Here is a 17,753-nt window from a genome sequence, read left to right as displayed (position 1 = left end):
GGCTACTTCCAGCAGTATAATGCACCATGTCACAAAGCTTGAATAATTTCAAATTGGTTTCTTGAACATGACAATGAGTTCACTGTACTAAAATGGCCCGCACAGTCACCAGATCTTAACCCAATAGCAGTGTTGCCAGATCCCATTATTAAAATCATCTTTAGACGTTGTGTTCAGTGTTTTAGCAATTAACGTTACACTTTAGAAAAAGTATAAAATGAGGAGTCGGTGCAGATTAGGGTTAGCAATGTCTCTGAATTCTTTTTGAAAGACAGTTGGAATTTATTTTGTTCTTTATGGTCATTATCTGGCAACACTGGGTGACAACTACTGTAAACAAAATTACCAAAACGCACCATGAACATTTAATTCCAAGACTTCATACTGTAAGGAACATACTAACATTTCAATCATATAGGTTACGATCAACAAGAGGTTAATTTTTTTGTGCAACTTTTTTCAGTAATCACATTTGCACATTTCTCATAACCTTCTCTTTTTTTTTTAACTATAAATACTTTAAAAATAAGCAGCCAGTTACGGCAAGCTGACATCTGCATCAATGTGTCAAAAAGTGTGAATCTTTATCTCAAAATACTTAATTTGGCATCTGTAATACATGCAAGTAATCTATCTCATACACAGCTGTGTTTTACTATATTAGTGCACAGATCTCATTACCTTGTTTTCATACAGGCTATTTCTATTATCTATCTTCTACCATCTATCATTCAAAACTATTCCCAAATATCATCTATGCGCTGGGGAATGTGCTTGAACTGATAGCTTGAATGTTCCCATAAAGCATAAGCATGCCTGTAAATACACTGGCCTAACATTAAAAATACATTAATTATACAAAAAGCTGTGAATCTAGGAAACCGAGCTGAGAAATCATCAGTTTTGAGTAATATTATGAGCGCATAACAGTATCATTTCGCATAATAAGATGAAGCACAGCACCAACCTGTATTAAACAGTCATTCGAATAAAGGACAAAATCATTTTGAAATAGTCAGAGGTTGTTTTTCTCGACCCGTATGGGTGCATACATTGACACTACATATCAGGGTTGAAAGTTTCACTCAAAATCCACCTTGTAAAGAAACAACCTCCACAAGACCCTCTAACCCAACTCAAATACCAAACACCACATTACATTTTCCTCATGACTGACCACGAGCAGAGATTCAGACGCACACTGGTCTTCACCCAGTCTCTGAGGGACAGCTACATTTTTAATAAGGCTTTTGGAGTGAAAACAATCCTCCTGTCAACCAGCACTTTCTGTCCCATCTCATCCTGTCACAGCCGTGTCAGTCTGACACACATACACCGCACACCACACGTCCACATGCAGGCTGCAGATGAAAAGGTCTTCCGGGCCACAGACACACACCAGAGAGCAGCTCTGAGAGCAGCCAGGCATCCAGATAGACGCATAACCACACGCGGGGCTGATCGACAGTCCGACGCCACATATGGCCAATAGATATTAAGATGTGAGAACAGACGTCTTTTCTTATCTCAGAAAACTCAATTTTCTTTTGTTTTCGGACTGTATTCTGCAGGGGAAGGAGAACCGGATTGGACATTTGAGGCAATTTTCTTCAGATGTTTCAGATTTAAGATTCTGACATCGTGAAACTTAGTTAGCAATCAGAAGATGATCTGGTTTAAGGACTGTTTCACTGTTTCTTGTCAATCATGCACCTAATGAGAGAATATGATAGCCATTATTGGAGATCTGTTATCATTTTAATGTTATGTTTTTCAGAATTTACAAAACTCAATACAAAATGATAAAAGTAAAAGCTAATAGTTCATGATTTAAAAAAAAGATGGATTGAACAACCTAATTTTGCCAAATAGAGCATGTGGATCAAGAATTTAAACAATTGATGTATACATTTAAATTGAACGTGTGATGCTTGTGAGTAAACAAAATAACATTAATTACATTGCAAATACATTACAGTTTTGTGCTTGGTAAGTTTGGGGATGACCCCACACTAACCAGACCTCCACATCTGTATTGTCCCCTTACAGTGCTTCACAGAGGTAATGGAATAAATTACTCAAAGCATTGCCTTTCCCTAAAGCAGCTTTGCAAGAGTGACAAAAAGAAAGAGAGCAAGCGAGCGAGAGAGAGAGACAGATTGGTGCCAATCACGGTGGCAGAATGCCTTATGCGGTTGAGGTATGCTCACATTATAATACGGGGAGTGGAGATAATCTGATTCTCGTATGCAAATCACTGTTTGTCCAAAAATCTTGAAATATTCATGAAAATGTATTCAATCCACCTGGCACCCTAAAAGCGTAAAGTCGAGTGAGTGTGCCAGTGGCCCGCCAGAGCTTGATTTAGAAAAATCTCTTTTTGGAAGAGATTCATGTTTATACTCCACTAGAGGTAAGAATCTTTCTGGCACAGAACCTTTTCAGACACTCTTTTAAATGCGTCTTTTCTTTGCCATCAGTCCTTGTGGATCTATGGAGCGCAGTGATACCGCTGTTACGCGCAAGGGGGCGCTCACACTGTTCCTGTGACTGAGCACCGGTCTGGCAGTTTGCCACAGTGGATCCTGCATTATTCCGCTCAGATGAGAAACCATGACATTTGCTTGCCGAGTGCTGAAGAGCAGGTATAGACCAACAGTTTGATAGCGTGCCATTTTCAGCAGAAGGGGAGAGGCGCATTTAGGTTAAGGCACTAAGACAGAAATTGGGATTGATTTCAGGGATTGGGTGACTTTTAATGGAACCTGAGACTTTCCTTCTAGGACATGAAATATCGGATGAGGCAAAATTTGAGCACTGCAATATTGCGTGGTGGTTGCACGAGCACCATCCACTTTTCTAACTGACGTCAGGGACTTTATTTCATTTAAGTGTCTAGATGCATTAACAGATTTGCTCAATTTTGTTAAATCAACAAAAATAACTGGAGGGATGTATCTTGGTTAATTACAGGGATGATATAGCCTACACTGCTTGGAATTACCACATATCTGTTGTTTTGTGTGCGGCTCTGACTGACAGCTGCGCTACAGGTTCGTTTTGGCAGCTAGGAGGCGCGTGTAGCTCGCGCTTGGAAACCGAAACGGAGAAGCACCATAGAGGTTTTGGGGTTTTTAGATGCATAAATGCAACACATGTATCAAGTATATACAATAACTGAACAGTGATTAAAATAAAATAATAATTAGCTAGAAATGACAGGAAAAAATATTACATGTTTAAAAAAGCATATGCGTCATGTAAGTTTTTTTTATTAAAAAATAAAATAAAAAAGCACGGATATCATCTTTTTCTCTATTGTAAACATTTAATATTTTTTACAATTTAATTACTCTTTCGTAAAAATTTAGTGACTCACTCTCAAACAAACTCATCAGCCATTCAATCCGTATGACCAGCAGTCCCGCAGCTCTGACGGGGGGCGTGTCTATTCGCAAGAACGTTTGATTGACGTCGCACATATCTAATAAGGCTTTAGCTCTGCATGTGTCGGCTGCTTCCATTGGTTGGCGAGGGGAGGGTGCTGCGGGAAAACCGAACAGCTAAGCGCTGAAGCTTCAGTACTGTGCCAGCGGACACCGCCGGAGCGCACCTGATATATTGGGACTTTTCAGATAACAGGAAAAAGGACAACATACTAACTGTGAGACTATAACAGAGAGCACTGCTTTACTATTAAAAGAAATGCATTTGTTGAAAGAACTCTATGGATTATAAAAGTGTGTTTTATCACGCGCAAAATCGCTTTATATGTGAAGCAGTATCAGTTTAGTGTAATGTGTACTTGAGCTTATTTGTGGAGATATACAGTGGGACTCGCTTTGGAAAATCGGTCCTGTGTTATCCAGCAGACAGCATGGTTTTTGGCTGACAGACCCGTTTGAGGAAAGATATTACGCTTCAACCAAAGCCTTACGCACGCCTGTTCGCCTTACCTTGAGGAAGAGGGGTATGTTTTTGTTGCGTGCTCTGCGGAGGTAAAATATCCCAAGTGCCCTTTCCGGAGTGGAGATGTTTGTGTTTTTGCTCCTGCTGTGTTTCGCGGATGGTGTCGTTTCGCAGATACGCTACTCTGTGCCCGAGGAAGCGGAGCATGGCACGTTTGTGGGAAATATCGCAGAGGATTTGGGACTGGACCTTACCAAACTTTCATCCCGCCGGTTTCAGGTGGTGCCCAGCTCGCGGACGCCGTACCTGGAAGTTAACTTGGAGAACGGTGTGCTTTTCGTGAACGAGAAAATTGACAGAGAGCGCATCTGCAAGCAGAGCGCCAGCTGTTTGCTTCACCTGGAGGTGTTTCTGGAGAACCCGCTCGAGCTCTTCCGCGTGGAGATCGAGGTGGTGGACATCAACGATAACCCGCCGAGCTTTCCGGAGACTGACATCACCGTGGAAATATCCGAGAGCGCGACCCCTGGCACGCGCTTCCCTTTGGAGAGCGCCTTCGACCCGGACGTCGGTAGTAACGCACTGCGCACATACGACATCACCAACAACAACTACTTTTACCTAGACGTGCAAACACAGACCGATGGCAACAAATTCGCCGAGCTGGTTTTGGAAAAGCCATTGGATCGCGAACAACAGGCGATGCACCGTTACGTTCTCACGGCCGTGGACGGTGGTCAGCCTCCTCGGACAGGAACAGCTCTGCTTGTGGTAAGGGTGCTCGACTCCAATGACAACGTCCCCGTGTTTGATCAGCCGGTGTACTCGGTGAATCTGGCCGAGAACGCTCCGGTGGGCACGCTTGTGATCCAGCTTAACGCAACGGATTCAGACGAAGGCCCGAACGGAGAGGTCATTTACTCGTTCAGCAACCACATCTCCAGCAGAGTGAAAGAACTGTTTGATATTGATGCAAGGACGGGCCGAATAGAGGTCAGGGGTGAGGTGGACTTTGAGGAAAGTGGCCTGTACCAGATTTACGTTCAAGCGAAAGATATGGGACCGAATGCCGTGCCCGCGCATTGCAAAGTTTTGGTCAAAGTGACAGACGTGAACGACAACGCACCTGAGATTATCTTCAGCACCGTCACAGAGTCCGTGAGTGAAAACGCAGCCACGGGTACCGTCATCGCGCTGCTCAGCGTCACCGATAAGGACTCGGAAGAGAACGGGCTGACGCATGTGGAGATTCTTGGCGACGTTCCTTTCAAACTCAAAACCTCATTCAGAAATTATTACACTATTGTAACGGACGGTCCTCTCAATCGGGAAACTATTGAGGCTTACACGGTAACTGTGGTTGCTAGAGATAAAGGAACACCATCTCTGGCGACCAGCAAATCAATCAAAGTGCACGTCTCAGATGAAAACGACAACGCGCCCACTTTTACGCAGCCCGTTTATGATGTGTACGTGACCGAAAACAACGTCCCCGGTGCTTATATCTACGCGGTCAGTGCCGTTGACCCTGACGTGGGACAGAATGCTTATATAACTTACTCCATAGTGGAGTGTGAGATCCAGGGTATGTCAGTGGTCACCTACGTGTCCATCAACTCGGAGAATGGTTACCTGTACGCACTGCGATCATTTGATTATGAGCAGCTCAAAGACTTCAGCTTTATGGTTCAAGCCAGAGACTCGGGCAGCCCTGAGCTATGGTCCAACGCCACGGTTAATGTAATCATAGTGGATCAAAACGATAACGCGCCGTCTGTAATTGCGCCTCTTGGAAAAAATGGCACTGCGCGGGAGCCTTTGCCACGCTCGGCTGAACCGGGCTATTTGGTTACGCGCGTTGTCGCCATGGATGCGGATGATGGAGAGAACGCGCGCTTGTCTTATAGTATACAGCGAGGAAACGAGAACGGGATGTTCCGTATGGACTGGCGCACAGGAGAGCTGCGCACGGCCCGCAGGGTGTCAGCCAAACGAGACCCACAACAGCTTTACGAACTGCTGATAGAAGTGAGAGATCACGGGCAGCCTCCCATGTCTTGTAGCGCAGTGGTGCAGGTGACACTGGTGGACAGCATTGTGGAGGGCCACAGTGGAGAGCGCGGCTCAGCCAAGGCCAAAGAAGCGTCTCTTGATTTGACGCTCATTCTCATCATCGCACTTGGCTCCGTCTCTTTCATCTTTCTCCTGGCCATGATTGTGCTGGCCGTGCGCTGTCAGAAGGACAAAAAGCTAAACATTTACAGCACCTGTCTGGCGAGCGACTGCTGCTGCCTCGTTGGCTGCGGGTCGGGCGGCTGCTGCGGGCGTCAGGCTCGAGCCGCCCGTAAAAAGAAGAAGCTGAGCAAGTCGGACATCATGCTCGTCCAAAGCACCAACACGGCCAACGTGAGTGTGGCGAGCGCCGCGCAGGTGCCCGTGGAGGAATCAGGGAGCTTCGGCTCGCTCCATCAGAGCCAAAATTACTGCTATCAGGTCTGTCTAACACCAGAATCGGCCAAAACGGACCTGATGTTCCTGAAGGCCTGCAGCCCGTCGCGCAGTAACGACACTGAGCATAACCCGTGCGGAGCCATAGTGACCGGTTATACTGACCAGCAGCAGCCAGACATCATATCCAACGGCACCCTGCTTTCTAGTGAAGTAAGAAAACTATAACTCTTATAACTCTGAGCTTTGTGCTAATTACAATTCAATTTTAAAATTTTGTCTCTCTTAGAAATTCTGTATTCATAACAAAGACTTTAGATTTAAATAACAAAAAAATAACTTTTAAGTCAAACAGGTTGATAAAAATGTATATTTAATTATTATTATTATTATCATTATTATTATCATCGAATGGCCTATACTGTGGATTCACCCATGGTCAAATGTAAACATCAGAGCAGATAGATTTGCATGTTAGTGAAAAGCTGGCAGGGTTATATTGCATTAGATATGCTAGTCACGGTGCTGCAGAGCCCCACAAGAACAAAGATCCATCTATAGTTGAATTCTGCTGAATAGCAGCACATCCTAATGATTCTGTCTGTCCATAAAATCCCTGTGATGCCTATTGAGTGAGCCTTGAATCCTGACCTGTATTTTCCTGTTGTCACTATAATTGTTTTATTTTTATTTAAATGTATTATTATTATTATTATTATTATTATTGTATGAGCTATAGTTATTTTGGGCCTATTACAAATGAATGCTTCTCTTGCAGACAAAACACCAGAGAGCAGAGCTCAGCTATTTGGTCGACCGACCAAGACGTGTTAACAGGTAAGCATGATGGACACACCACATGACTTAAGAGATCCTTTATTTTTTTCTCTAAAACCAAATTAAAAGACTTTGGTTTATTAAATCCAATTTGTTTTTTAATATTCATGAACAGTTCAATTAAACCAGTGCTGAGCATGTGAGGCACAAGAAGACCAATTTAAGGCAGTAATATTGTGGTTATATACAGTAAAAGTTGTGTGGCATAGCGGTGAACTCAAACCCCCTTTCCCTCCTCAGCTCAGCGTTTCAGGAGGCGGATATCGTGAGCTCAAAAGACAGCGGTCACGGAGACAGCGAACAAGGAGATAGTGACCATGATGCCATGCATCGCGGACATTCCTCTGGTACGTCTATATAAGTTCCTGTCCTACTGTACACTTGCTTTGTTATATGCTCTGCAATGCTAAGATTCGATTTTCAGGAAACACAAACTGGTAAAATATATCTTGAATGCATGAAAGTAATTTTGGATGGAAGTATATGTCAAATTTTTTGAGGATGTTTTTGAGGGTTTTTTTGTTACAGAAACATGCCTTCAGATTTTTGGTTTGGTAAACTGTTGAAATAGAAATGGTGAGCATTTTAACCTTATGACAGCTGGGTGTGTGGAATATATATATATATATAGCTTACAGGTTGGTTATCCACATTCACATGCAATAGGGACAAAATCCTAATCAAGTCTTTTCTGATCATTTTTGATAGGCTTAGAATCCCAGCAGAAAGATTTTAGGCCACTAAAGCTTTTGAAATAGATGCATGAGCACAGATGAGATATAGAACAGGATATAATGCCATTTTCATGAATACTGGGATTTACTGCCATGGTACCATCACCTATTCAACCATAACATGATGGAATTTAGATCAGTCGGGGCAGTTTGTCGTCGATTGTGTGGGAACTGGAACAAATAGGTTAACAGCAAACAAACAAGCATTTCATTGACCGTGTAACCCCACCCCCAACCAAACTCCTCTTTACCCCCCAGCCTTCAACCCTAATCCTCCTGCCTGCATTCCTCTGATGGAGGACGGTACTTGTCCACACTTTTACAAATCCACATGTGGCAATCTAGCTACACTGCATTTAATTTTCTTATTGCTTCGCTGCTAAATGACATCTGCTTTAAAGTGCACCGTGAAGTTGACTGTTTAATGTAATTATGACATAGCTGGGCACAAATGAATACAACCAAAAAGTTGCATATTATTATCATTAATTTCGCTTTGGTTGAGCATATGTCCACCGCTGTTTTTCCAGAGTACCATATGTTCTGGCTAGGAATTCAGCTGGACTTCTTCAACTCACATTTAGCCTATTTTTGCTCAGTAAAACATTAGATTAAAATCATGACAATTTCCTATGCTAGGCAAGTTAGCCCATCTGCCTTTGCTGTCAAAGATAATCAGAGAATCATTCCCCATTTTGAGGTTGTATGGAGTTGAAGCAAAATCTGTTGCGTTTTTGTCCGTTTGTGAGTGTGTTGTCCTCGCTAAAATTATTGTTTTGCTGCCTACTATCTTTTTTAATTAAGATAATTGAATGTGCCGCTTGGTATGCAGACTTGGTGAGCATCCAGGAGTGTGCATTGTTCATTTTAATGAGAATCTGCAAGTAACTGCCTTCATCTGTTCAGATGTATTTTAGACAACTTGTTTTCTAACCAAATGTTTTTATGGGCTTTTTTAAGTCAGCTAAATGTTTACAAGGAGCAGTCCACGCAAATATGACAATTCAATCACACTCATGTTGTTGCAAAAATGGATGGTAAAATGTGAATTTTTAACAAATATGGTTTTCCAAATAATACGAGTAATTGAATAATGAGGCTGTTTAGCTCTAAAATTGCAAAAAGCACAATAACAAAAGATTTGTGATGTATAACATCTTTTAATAAAGCACTTCATTCAAAACTACATTGTATGGTTACACAGAAGAAAGTCATATGAGTTTGGAACAACATGAGGCTTTGTTAACAAAGACAGACAGACATACAAAACCCAATTGGTCATTTTAACCGGATTAAAAACAGGCCAAGATAAACTGCCCATGATTTGTTCTCTAATGCATAAAAATGCATCTGTGATACACAGCAGAGGACTTCAGAGATACTCTGATGCTCCAAACCTGAATCATTTAATTCCACTTTTATTTTCTTTATCCCAAGGATCAGCCATGTCGCAGCACAATCCCTCATTTGAGTTTCAGGTCATGTTCAGAAGTGAGAAACAGCTCACTGATCAGTAATTTATTTTCAGGCCGATGCATACCAATTAGCAAATGAAGGTTATTATCAGATCTAGCGCCTTACAGGGCTTCTGCTTAGACAGCATAGAGCAAATGTAGAGACTGGATATGTTTCAATGGACCACTTTTTTATTTCTTATTCTTGTTCAGTTCACTTTGGCATCAGCGTTTTATATGGTTTCTTTTGTACCTTCACATGAGTAAAATTACACATCTTAACGAAATGGAGTACTCGTGGCCTTTTACAGCATGTATTTTTCAATGAAAGAATGTAGACCATTACATTACATCAGATTTGACTCTTCCTTGCAATGTTGAACCGTAAGTCAACAATGTAATTACTTTCCCAATCATTCCATTGAATAAGGAAGCTGGATGGGTACAGAGAGCAATTAATTTTAGAAAATGTCAAGAAATATCAAGATGTCTCCCCGCGATTACACAAGGAGGAAGTGTCTTATCTCATGCTTTCAAAATACCAAACCCGTCCTCTTTCATCAGATACATACACAGGAGACCTTTGTTCACAGTACTGTGCCTATAACAGGGGTGTCTAACTCAGTTTAGATGGCGGGCCATTTTTTTACAGTATTTATTGAACCTGTACCCAAAGTGAAAGATGTGCCAATGTATGTGCAAACATAAAATGTACATGCTGCTTTAACAACCAGTATTGGCCAAAAACAAAAGAAGGCATATCAATTTTTTTCTCTTCACTATTAGATAACATGTACACACTTTGGTTTATTTTAAACCCGGCGTTGGGTCAAAAAGGACAAACCCAAGCAGTTAATTGTAATTTATCCTATGCTGGGTTGTTTCAACCCAAAATGCTGAGTTGTTTTGAAATATAAACTTTTTCTTGGTTAATTTAACCCAACGGCTGGGGTTGTCCCTGTTTAATCCAACGCTGGGTTGAAAATAACCCAGCATTTGATAGAGAATAGGTTATCTAAAAGTGAATAGAAATAATACATTCGTTATGCTTTCTTTTGTATTTGGCCAATATTATGTGAAATTGGTAATATTTTTAACAACAACATAAATAATAAAAAAAACCAACAACGCTTACTGCTTCCAGCTGTATAACTTTAGTACTTTTAATAAGATACACTGTAAAATATTTAAAATATGGAAAACCCAAATCATTGGGTTTAAATTAATGTAAGCTATTATTTTCAACACTTCTTTGGGTCATAAAAGGGACAAACCCTGTTAGGTTCAACCCAAAATGCTCCGTTGTTTTAACCTATTGTTTGATCAAATATAAGCATTTTCTGAGTTAATTTAACCCAATGGATGGGCTCAACCCTTTTTGACCTAATGCTGGGTTGAAAATAACGTTTTTTTTTGTATTTTTAAGTGTTGTTTTAAAGGCGGGGTGCGTGATTTTTGAAAAACACTTTGAAAAAGTCAGGCTGACTACCAAAACACACTTGTAGCCAATCAGCAGTAAAGGGCGTGTCTACTAACCGACATTATTGCCTGGGATGCGTATGTGTGGGGCGGGTCTATCAAAAGAAGGTCCAGATTCTATTTGGGTTACGGGCGTGTTTGTTTATGTGATTTTAAATGTCAGCATTGGCTTTCAGAGATCATGCACCCTGCCTTTAACCCAGCTCAGTCTCACAAAGTTTTGTTATATAGTCATATATTTTTTTTATTCTTTTTTTGTGATATTATCACAAATTTCGCGTTTTTTTTCGTGATTGTATAACGAATTCCTGTTTTCGTGTGATAAGCACGCATTGGTTACTCAACTGTTTTGTCCTATTTTCTTACCATTGTCGCTTTGGTTTAGGGTTAGATTTACAAAAAAAATACCTACCCAAGCCCAACTCTAACCCTAACGCCAGGCGACATATAAAAAAATAGTATAAACCAATATATAATGTGACATTCTAATGCAAGCACCAAATCTAACCCTAAACCGAAGCGACAATGGTTCAAAATAGGAAAAAGCAGTAACCAATACATGATAATCACACGAAAACAGGAATTCGTTATACGATCACGAATAAACGCGGGAATTCGTGATAATATCACGAAAAAAGAATAAAAAAATACATAACTATATCACGAAACCTCGTGAGACTGGGTAGCTTTAACCATGGTTGGTTCAAATGTGACATTTTCTAGGTTCATTTACTGTATACCAACACTTAGGTTTGTCAATATTTTAGCCAACCATGGGTTTAAACAACCTAGCATTTTTAGTATATCTATTATTTCAACATCATTAAATCAAAACTAATGTATTTATTAATATATTATTACACAAAATATTTTCCTGTGTAGCCATTATTGCCAATTTGAAAACTGTAAGAAAATAATCTGCTCTCAGATAAAAAAACGTGTGCATCCCTGCGTACCAAACATGTCATAAAACGAAATGTTCAAGATTCAAGCCAACATGCAACACAACTCAAACTGTTTAGGTAGGCTGTATTTGTTCTATATGTTTGACATCCCTGGACTATGTGTTTTAAAAAACAACCTTAAATATTGTCATAAGTATTTTTTTCTACTTCCTATGGTAAGGTCTGTAATTAGGAGCGTCTTACCAAGCCCAGTCCTAAGTAGGTTGTTTGCATGTTGCTCTCTAATCCTCTTTTAAAGCACAAACCTAAAGTCTATGTATGCTGACCTGTCTTCTGTCTGAAGGGCTAGTCTGAGGATTAGCTAAAAACATCCCCCTCTACACACACACATACACACCACAAACTCTGCTTCATACCTTCAACATCTCCGCTTAGCACCGTTTTGAAAATGGCACTTCATTAATCCTCGAGCTGTAATTACTGACTGTTTTAGACATGGAGCTTTTAGACACATGAGCCGAAGGGGATTTAAGAGCGCACACCTCTCTCGCTCTTGTTCTTAGATGTACGTAGTTGAAACGGCATGGCTTACACCTGCCGGGGCGCTGGCAGGGGTGAGAGACGCATGCAACTGTCACGCAACTAACAGGATCTGCTTCCTCACGGTGGCTTTGGGTGTAACGCTCTTCTCAGCTTCTGCAAATGATCTGTGAGGTCCTCCAGCATATTTGGAAAAGACTGTTTAAATTAGGAGCTGATGAAAATACATTTTTACATCACGCTTTGATGTGCTTGAGTGTTATTTAAATGTAAAGTCGTATGTGTCGCGTTTTGTTTTTATTTAATTGAAAAAGTAGAGGAACAAGGGTTATGACCTTTATAATATTCCCCTTCATCATTTTAACAAGAGGAAGAAAGGGAACCGGCAATATCATTTATCTGTAAGCTTGATGTTTTGGATATTTTACCTTTGATGTCAATCAGAAAGAGGGAGAGAAAGAGCAGATTACAACATTGACTCTATCCACTCGATGTGTTTTGCACATGTGCTTTGATCAGGGTCATTTGTAATTTGAAAGAAGAAGGGGAACAACCAAATCTTTTCGCGATTAGCATGTCAGGCGCCCAAGACAATTCGCGCACACGGCATCTAATGTTTTCAAAGCGAATGACACGTATTATGAATTTACATATTTCAACGCTTGATTAAGTCTGAAAAGATGCTGGTTAACTTCAGCCCCCGACCTGTTCTGATTGGCTGAATTAATGCGGCATGTGGCGGTTCAATCAGTGCCGTGATTATAAATGTTATATGTACCATGCATATGTATGATTTGCTCTATGCCTTTACGTAGTCTCGGCTGAAAGAATAGGTCGTATTAACTCATCCACACGCTCTCAGCGAAACCTTCGCTGGCTCTCACACAAACCCATCCACCCACACAGACAATTAAACACAAGCTAACCTCTTTCTTTCTTCATCCTCGCAGGAGCAGACCTGTTCTCCAACTGCACAGAGGAGTGCAAAGCCCTCGGCCACTCGGATCGCTGCTGGATGCCAAGTTTCGTGCCCACTGAGGCGCGACAGGGCGCAGATTACCGCAGCAACCTGCACGTGCCGGGCATGGACTCGGTGCCCGACTCTGAGGTATTTGAGGGCGAGATGTTGGCGGGCGATCAGTCATTCTCCACCTTTGGCAAAGAGACGCCACACCACCCCAACCAGACGCACCAACATCACCAACATCAACACCACCTCAATGCTTCCACGCTAGAGAGGAAAGAGTTCGATGCACTTCTGTGTAACTCTCGCATGCCTTACAAAGCCGCCTGTCTGTGTGAGTATCTCGAAAAGAGAGTGCTTTCTCTCTCTTGATCTGACCAAAAAAAAAAAAAAAAAACACTCCAAATTCAAGGCTTCTGGCGTGAAGTGCTGCTGAATTCTCCTCTGAAAACCTTATGCTTCTGCTCTCCTTCCATTACCATTACCATCCTCCCATCTTTCATCTTATCTGCATTTACCTGTCCTTAGTTTACACTCTTTAAAATAAAGGCTCGAGCTAAATTAGTTTTTATTGCCTGACGCAATATCCAAACTTTATAGCTTCCGCAAAATAAACGTTCTATTCTCTGGATCAGTCTCTCTACTTTACAAAGCATCTATGCTCTGGTGCTTTAAAGACCCCCGGAGGGCTTCACATTTCCTTTTAACAGAAGAGTCAATATGCTGATTATTCTCTCAAGGACCATGCTGTCAGTACTAGAACTTTATACAGTAAAACCAATTCTTTATACAGTGAAGTTTTTCCTAACAACCATTGAAGAACCTTTATTTATAAGAGTGTGCTCTTATCATTTTCTTTATTTACCAATGTTCAACCAAATGCATCATTACAAACATGGCACGATTAAACTCTGAACATGCACTTTTACTATTCCTTATGAATTTTCATGAAATTCAAATATCGCCAGATTCCGATTCTGGGAATCGGAAGTGCAAGAGTCTGTTGGATGTGATATTACATTTTGTGGTGGGAGTTTCAGGAATTATTTAAAGTCACAATGAAACAGAAGTAGAGATTGTCTTATTTTCCTGACGCACGGCAGAAAATGACTTTCTTACTTAGTATTTTTGTCTTGTTTTTAGTACAAATTTCTAAAGATTCTTAAATTAAGATGCTTTTCCTTGATAAGCAAAATTACTCTAGTCTAGTTTTTAGATAAAATATATATCATTTAAATGAATTTGTGCTTAAAACAAGATAAGAAATCTGGCAATGTGGTGAGAAAAAATCTTGAAATAAGTTTACTTTTTTCTTAAACACTTAACTCAAGAAATTTTTTCTCACCCCATTGGCAAATATTTTGCTTTAAATTGTATATATGAAGAGTTTCGTTGCAAAAAGAGATAAATCCATTTTTTAACATTTTTGTCAAAACATGTTTATTATTATGTTATCATGTTATTATTTTGTTTTATGGTGCTACTTAGCTGTATTTTTTAAGTTATGAAGGTTTTAAATCAAACTGCAGTTGCATTGAAATTAATTGGAATGCACAACCAAAAAACGCGATTTCTGAACAATTAAAAAAATTGTGGTTATCTCATCAACGAAACTCTTCATATATTTTTTGTCTAGAAACAAGACTTAAAGGTGCAGTGTGTTATTTTTAAAAGGATCTCTTGACATAAATGCAAAATATAAAAAACCTTTTTATAATGAACCATTATGTTTTTATTAGCTTAGAATGAGACGTTTTACGTGGAAGTCGCCATTTTGTGCCACCATGTTTCTACAGAAGCCCTTAATGGACAAACTTTTTTTTACGAAAAACGTCTCCGTTTTGATGAAATGTTTTTCCTGTGGCTGCTACGATAGTTTCTCTTTGCGTTTCAAAAGCGAGGGGTGAGCAGTGGACTGAACCGTTGGTTGCAATTCGCAACCTTACCACTAGATGCCGCTAAAATTTACACACTGCACCTTTAAAAACGTACTTTCTTACATAAAACTTATTTTCTTAAGTAATTTTGCTCATCAAGAAAATACATCTTCATTTATAAAATGTTAGATATTTCTTCTGAAAACAAGACAAAAATACTAAAGTAAAGTAAGAAAGTAATTTTTGCAGTGTGTGACGTATATATCCAAGTGAAACAGCTTCTGAAATGAAAAAAATTAACTGAAAGTATGAATTCATCCAAGATTTGATTGGAAGGTTGGAAGTTGGGTCATGTTGCTATTTTTTTAATTGTTGCAATCTTTTGCCCCCCACTTCCACCATGCCCCCATCCTCCCACCATATCCATGACCGGAAGTAAAGAGAGATCGCTTCGAGGATGGGAACAGATTTGCATTTTTGATTAAAGATTATGAGGGCACATAATTAAAAAAAATAAATAAATAAATACCACAATATTAAAAATGTACAATATTTCATTGTGACTTGAAATATTCTATGATATCTGCACATTAGCAAAGACACACCAGCATTTTAAAACCTTAACTTTCCACTGTGTAACTTTGTATTTTATGCTGTTTACATCTAGCTTCAAGACTATTCTTTGGGTGTAAAGGAAAAACATTAAATGCTTTCCCATTTGCAAGTCACTTTGGATAAAAGCGTCTGCTGAATGAGCAAGTGTAAAATGCATAAAATGAATCTGTAAAACACAGAGATTAAAAATAGCCACAAACTCCCTGCTGTTTTAAACACATCAGGCAGAAGATATATTAAGATTGCTTTAGCTTTTGGCTAGTCATAGCAAACATCAGTTCAGAAACACTCTCTAAAGACAAGTTTACAGAGTTTAGACTGCCTACTACTGCATGTTTTTAAAGTGGATGAAGGTGGGATTGATTGAGATTATTGACTGCTTTTTTCTTAAAACCCTTCATATCCGTCTCTCGGAGCTCGGAGGTTGTGTGTAGGCGGTGCGTTAAAGTTTGAGGAAACGTGGGCATGTAGCTCCTCATCAAAGCTCTCGTTCTGTATAGACTAACTCAACACAACACCTTATGCATTTTGCTGTCTCAAGAACACACTTTAATAGGCTGTCTGTCTTTCTTTTTTTAGCGCGGAAAAGGATTTGCTAGCTCTTTCCGTGTGGACATACCAGAGACGGCGTGATTTTGCACAATCAGTAAAACTGATGGAAAAGCATCAAGTTTTCAGACTCTATTTCCAGAGGCGTCGGATCGTGTGTTCCCAAAGGCGTCCGGAGCCTCCGATCAACAAACTTGATGAAAGCGTCAGACTCACAGAGCCAGACAGAAGGCCAGTCGGCCGGACCCCCCTCAGCAGGACTGAGATGGAACGGAGGACAAAACAGGACCATGGAGGATGGGGAGACATCCAAGCAGAGAAACTAGAGGATGAAGGCTCCTCTCGGGTTCTGCGTGTGCCTGTTTACAGCACTACTGTACATCGTAAAAAGAAAAAGAAACAAAAACGTCAAAGAGACCCAACTAATGAAAACTACTAAAATGGAGATATATTCACTGAGCCCTTTAGCCGTTTATGTACACACACACACACTTCACTAAAAAGCCAATTGTACAGGAAAGTCGTTTGTGCATTACAAATGCAATATTGTTCTTTTAGACATGACTGTTTTTATATTATGTGTGCGGCTGTGTGTGTGTGATCAGGTGTTTTCCCTAAATCTATTCCTGTCAAAAGAAAAAAAAGCAACGGATTCCACGGATGGATCTCCTTCCGTCAGGGTTTAAGTGTTTTTCACGTTGTAAGCGGGACTGCAGTGGCCTAAATCTTACGCTCTCAGACAATACTTAGGTTATATCACGTGTGAGAAGTCTTAACTGTACTCTTTTAAACTTCTAAATAAATATAAATCTATATCTATAAATCTATCTATATATACTTTTTCTCAAAGTGCGGTCCTCATTTGCGCCATTTTTTTCCAGTGTAGTGTGTAAGACTCCGCGAGGGGGCCATTAGCATCGATAATCTACTTTAAAGGGGTTCTTAACGTGACAGAAAGCCTTATCCCCAAACCTTTCATCCATTTTTTCACTTTTGGATAATGTCTATAAATAAAAAGGGGAGTAATAATCTAGATTTGAATACATGGCAGTTGTGTATTACTGTAGCCAAATAGGTCTGTTTAATAATTTGAGGCCAAATAAGAAAGGTGCACACAGTGCGAACATACACTGATATATATACACACATAAACAGACACGTACATACACACACACACACACACCTTAATATCAGAAGGTGGCAAATAAACTGAAAAATGTATACTTGCAATTTAGACTCTTGTGTTTTATTCAACTATTTATAAAGATGAATGAGTACATACATACTATATAGACTGTTCACCAGTTAGATCAGATATTTAACAAAATAATCTATTATGTTGTTTTGAAAATACAAAACTAGCTAAAGAGAAAAGATACATCTGTTGGTAATGCTTCAATGTTTGCACACACACACATATGCAAGTAATGGATGCAACAAGC

The 17,753-nt window shown here is 40.0% G+C and overlaps 1 protein-coding gene across 2 annotated transcripts; it reads left to right on the top strand.

Moving 5' to 3' along the window:
* The first annotated feature begins 3,564 nt into the window (after nt 1-3,564).
* On the top strand, nt 3,565-17,541 carry pcdh10b (protocadherin 10b). Of its 2 annotated transcripts, none has more exons than XM_055178488.2 (5): nt 3,565-6,570; nt 7,136-7,194; nt 7,435-7,541; nt 13,257-13,604; nt 16,342-17,541. In XM_055178488.2, exons 1-5 carry the CDS (start codon nt 4,033-4,035, stop codon nt 16,359-16,361), a joined length of 3,072 nt encoding a protein of 1,023 aa, XP_055034463.1. In that variant the 5' UTR covers nt 3,565-4,032; the 3' UTR covers nt 16,362-17,541. The 2 variants fall into 2 exon arrangements, with proteins under 2 accessions (XP_055034463.1, XP_055034464.1); XM_055178489.2 differs by having other exon boundaries at nt 3,566-6,570; nt 13,257-13,414.
* Nucleotides 17,542-17,753: the final 212 nt, after the last annotated feature.

The sequence above is a fragment of the Misgurnus anguillicaudatus genome, chromosome 16 (genome assembly GCF_027580225.2).
Source record: "Misgurnus anguillicaudatus chromosome 16, ASM2758022v2, whole genome shotgun sequence".
NCBI classification, from domain to species: Eukaryota; Metazoa; Chordata; class Actinopteri; order Cypriniformes; family Cobitidae; genus Misgurnus; species Misgurnus anguillicaudatus.
The sequence above is the reverse complement of the archived record's forward strand: the minus strand, read 5'-3'. Positions and strand labels throughout refer to the sequence as shown.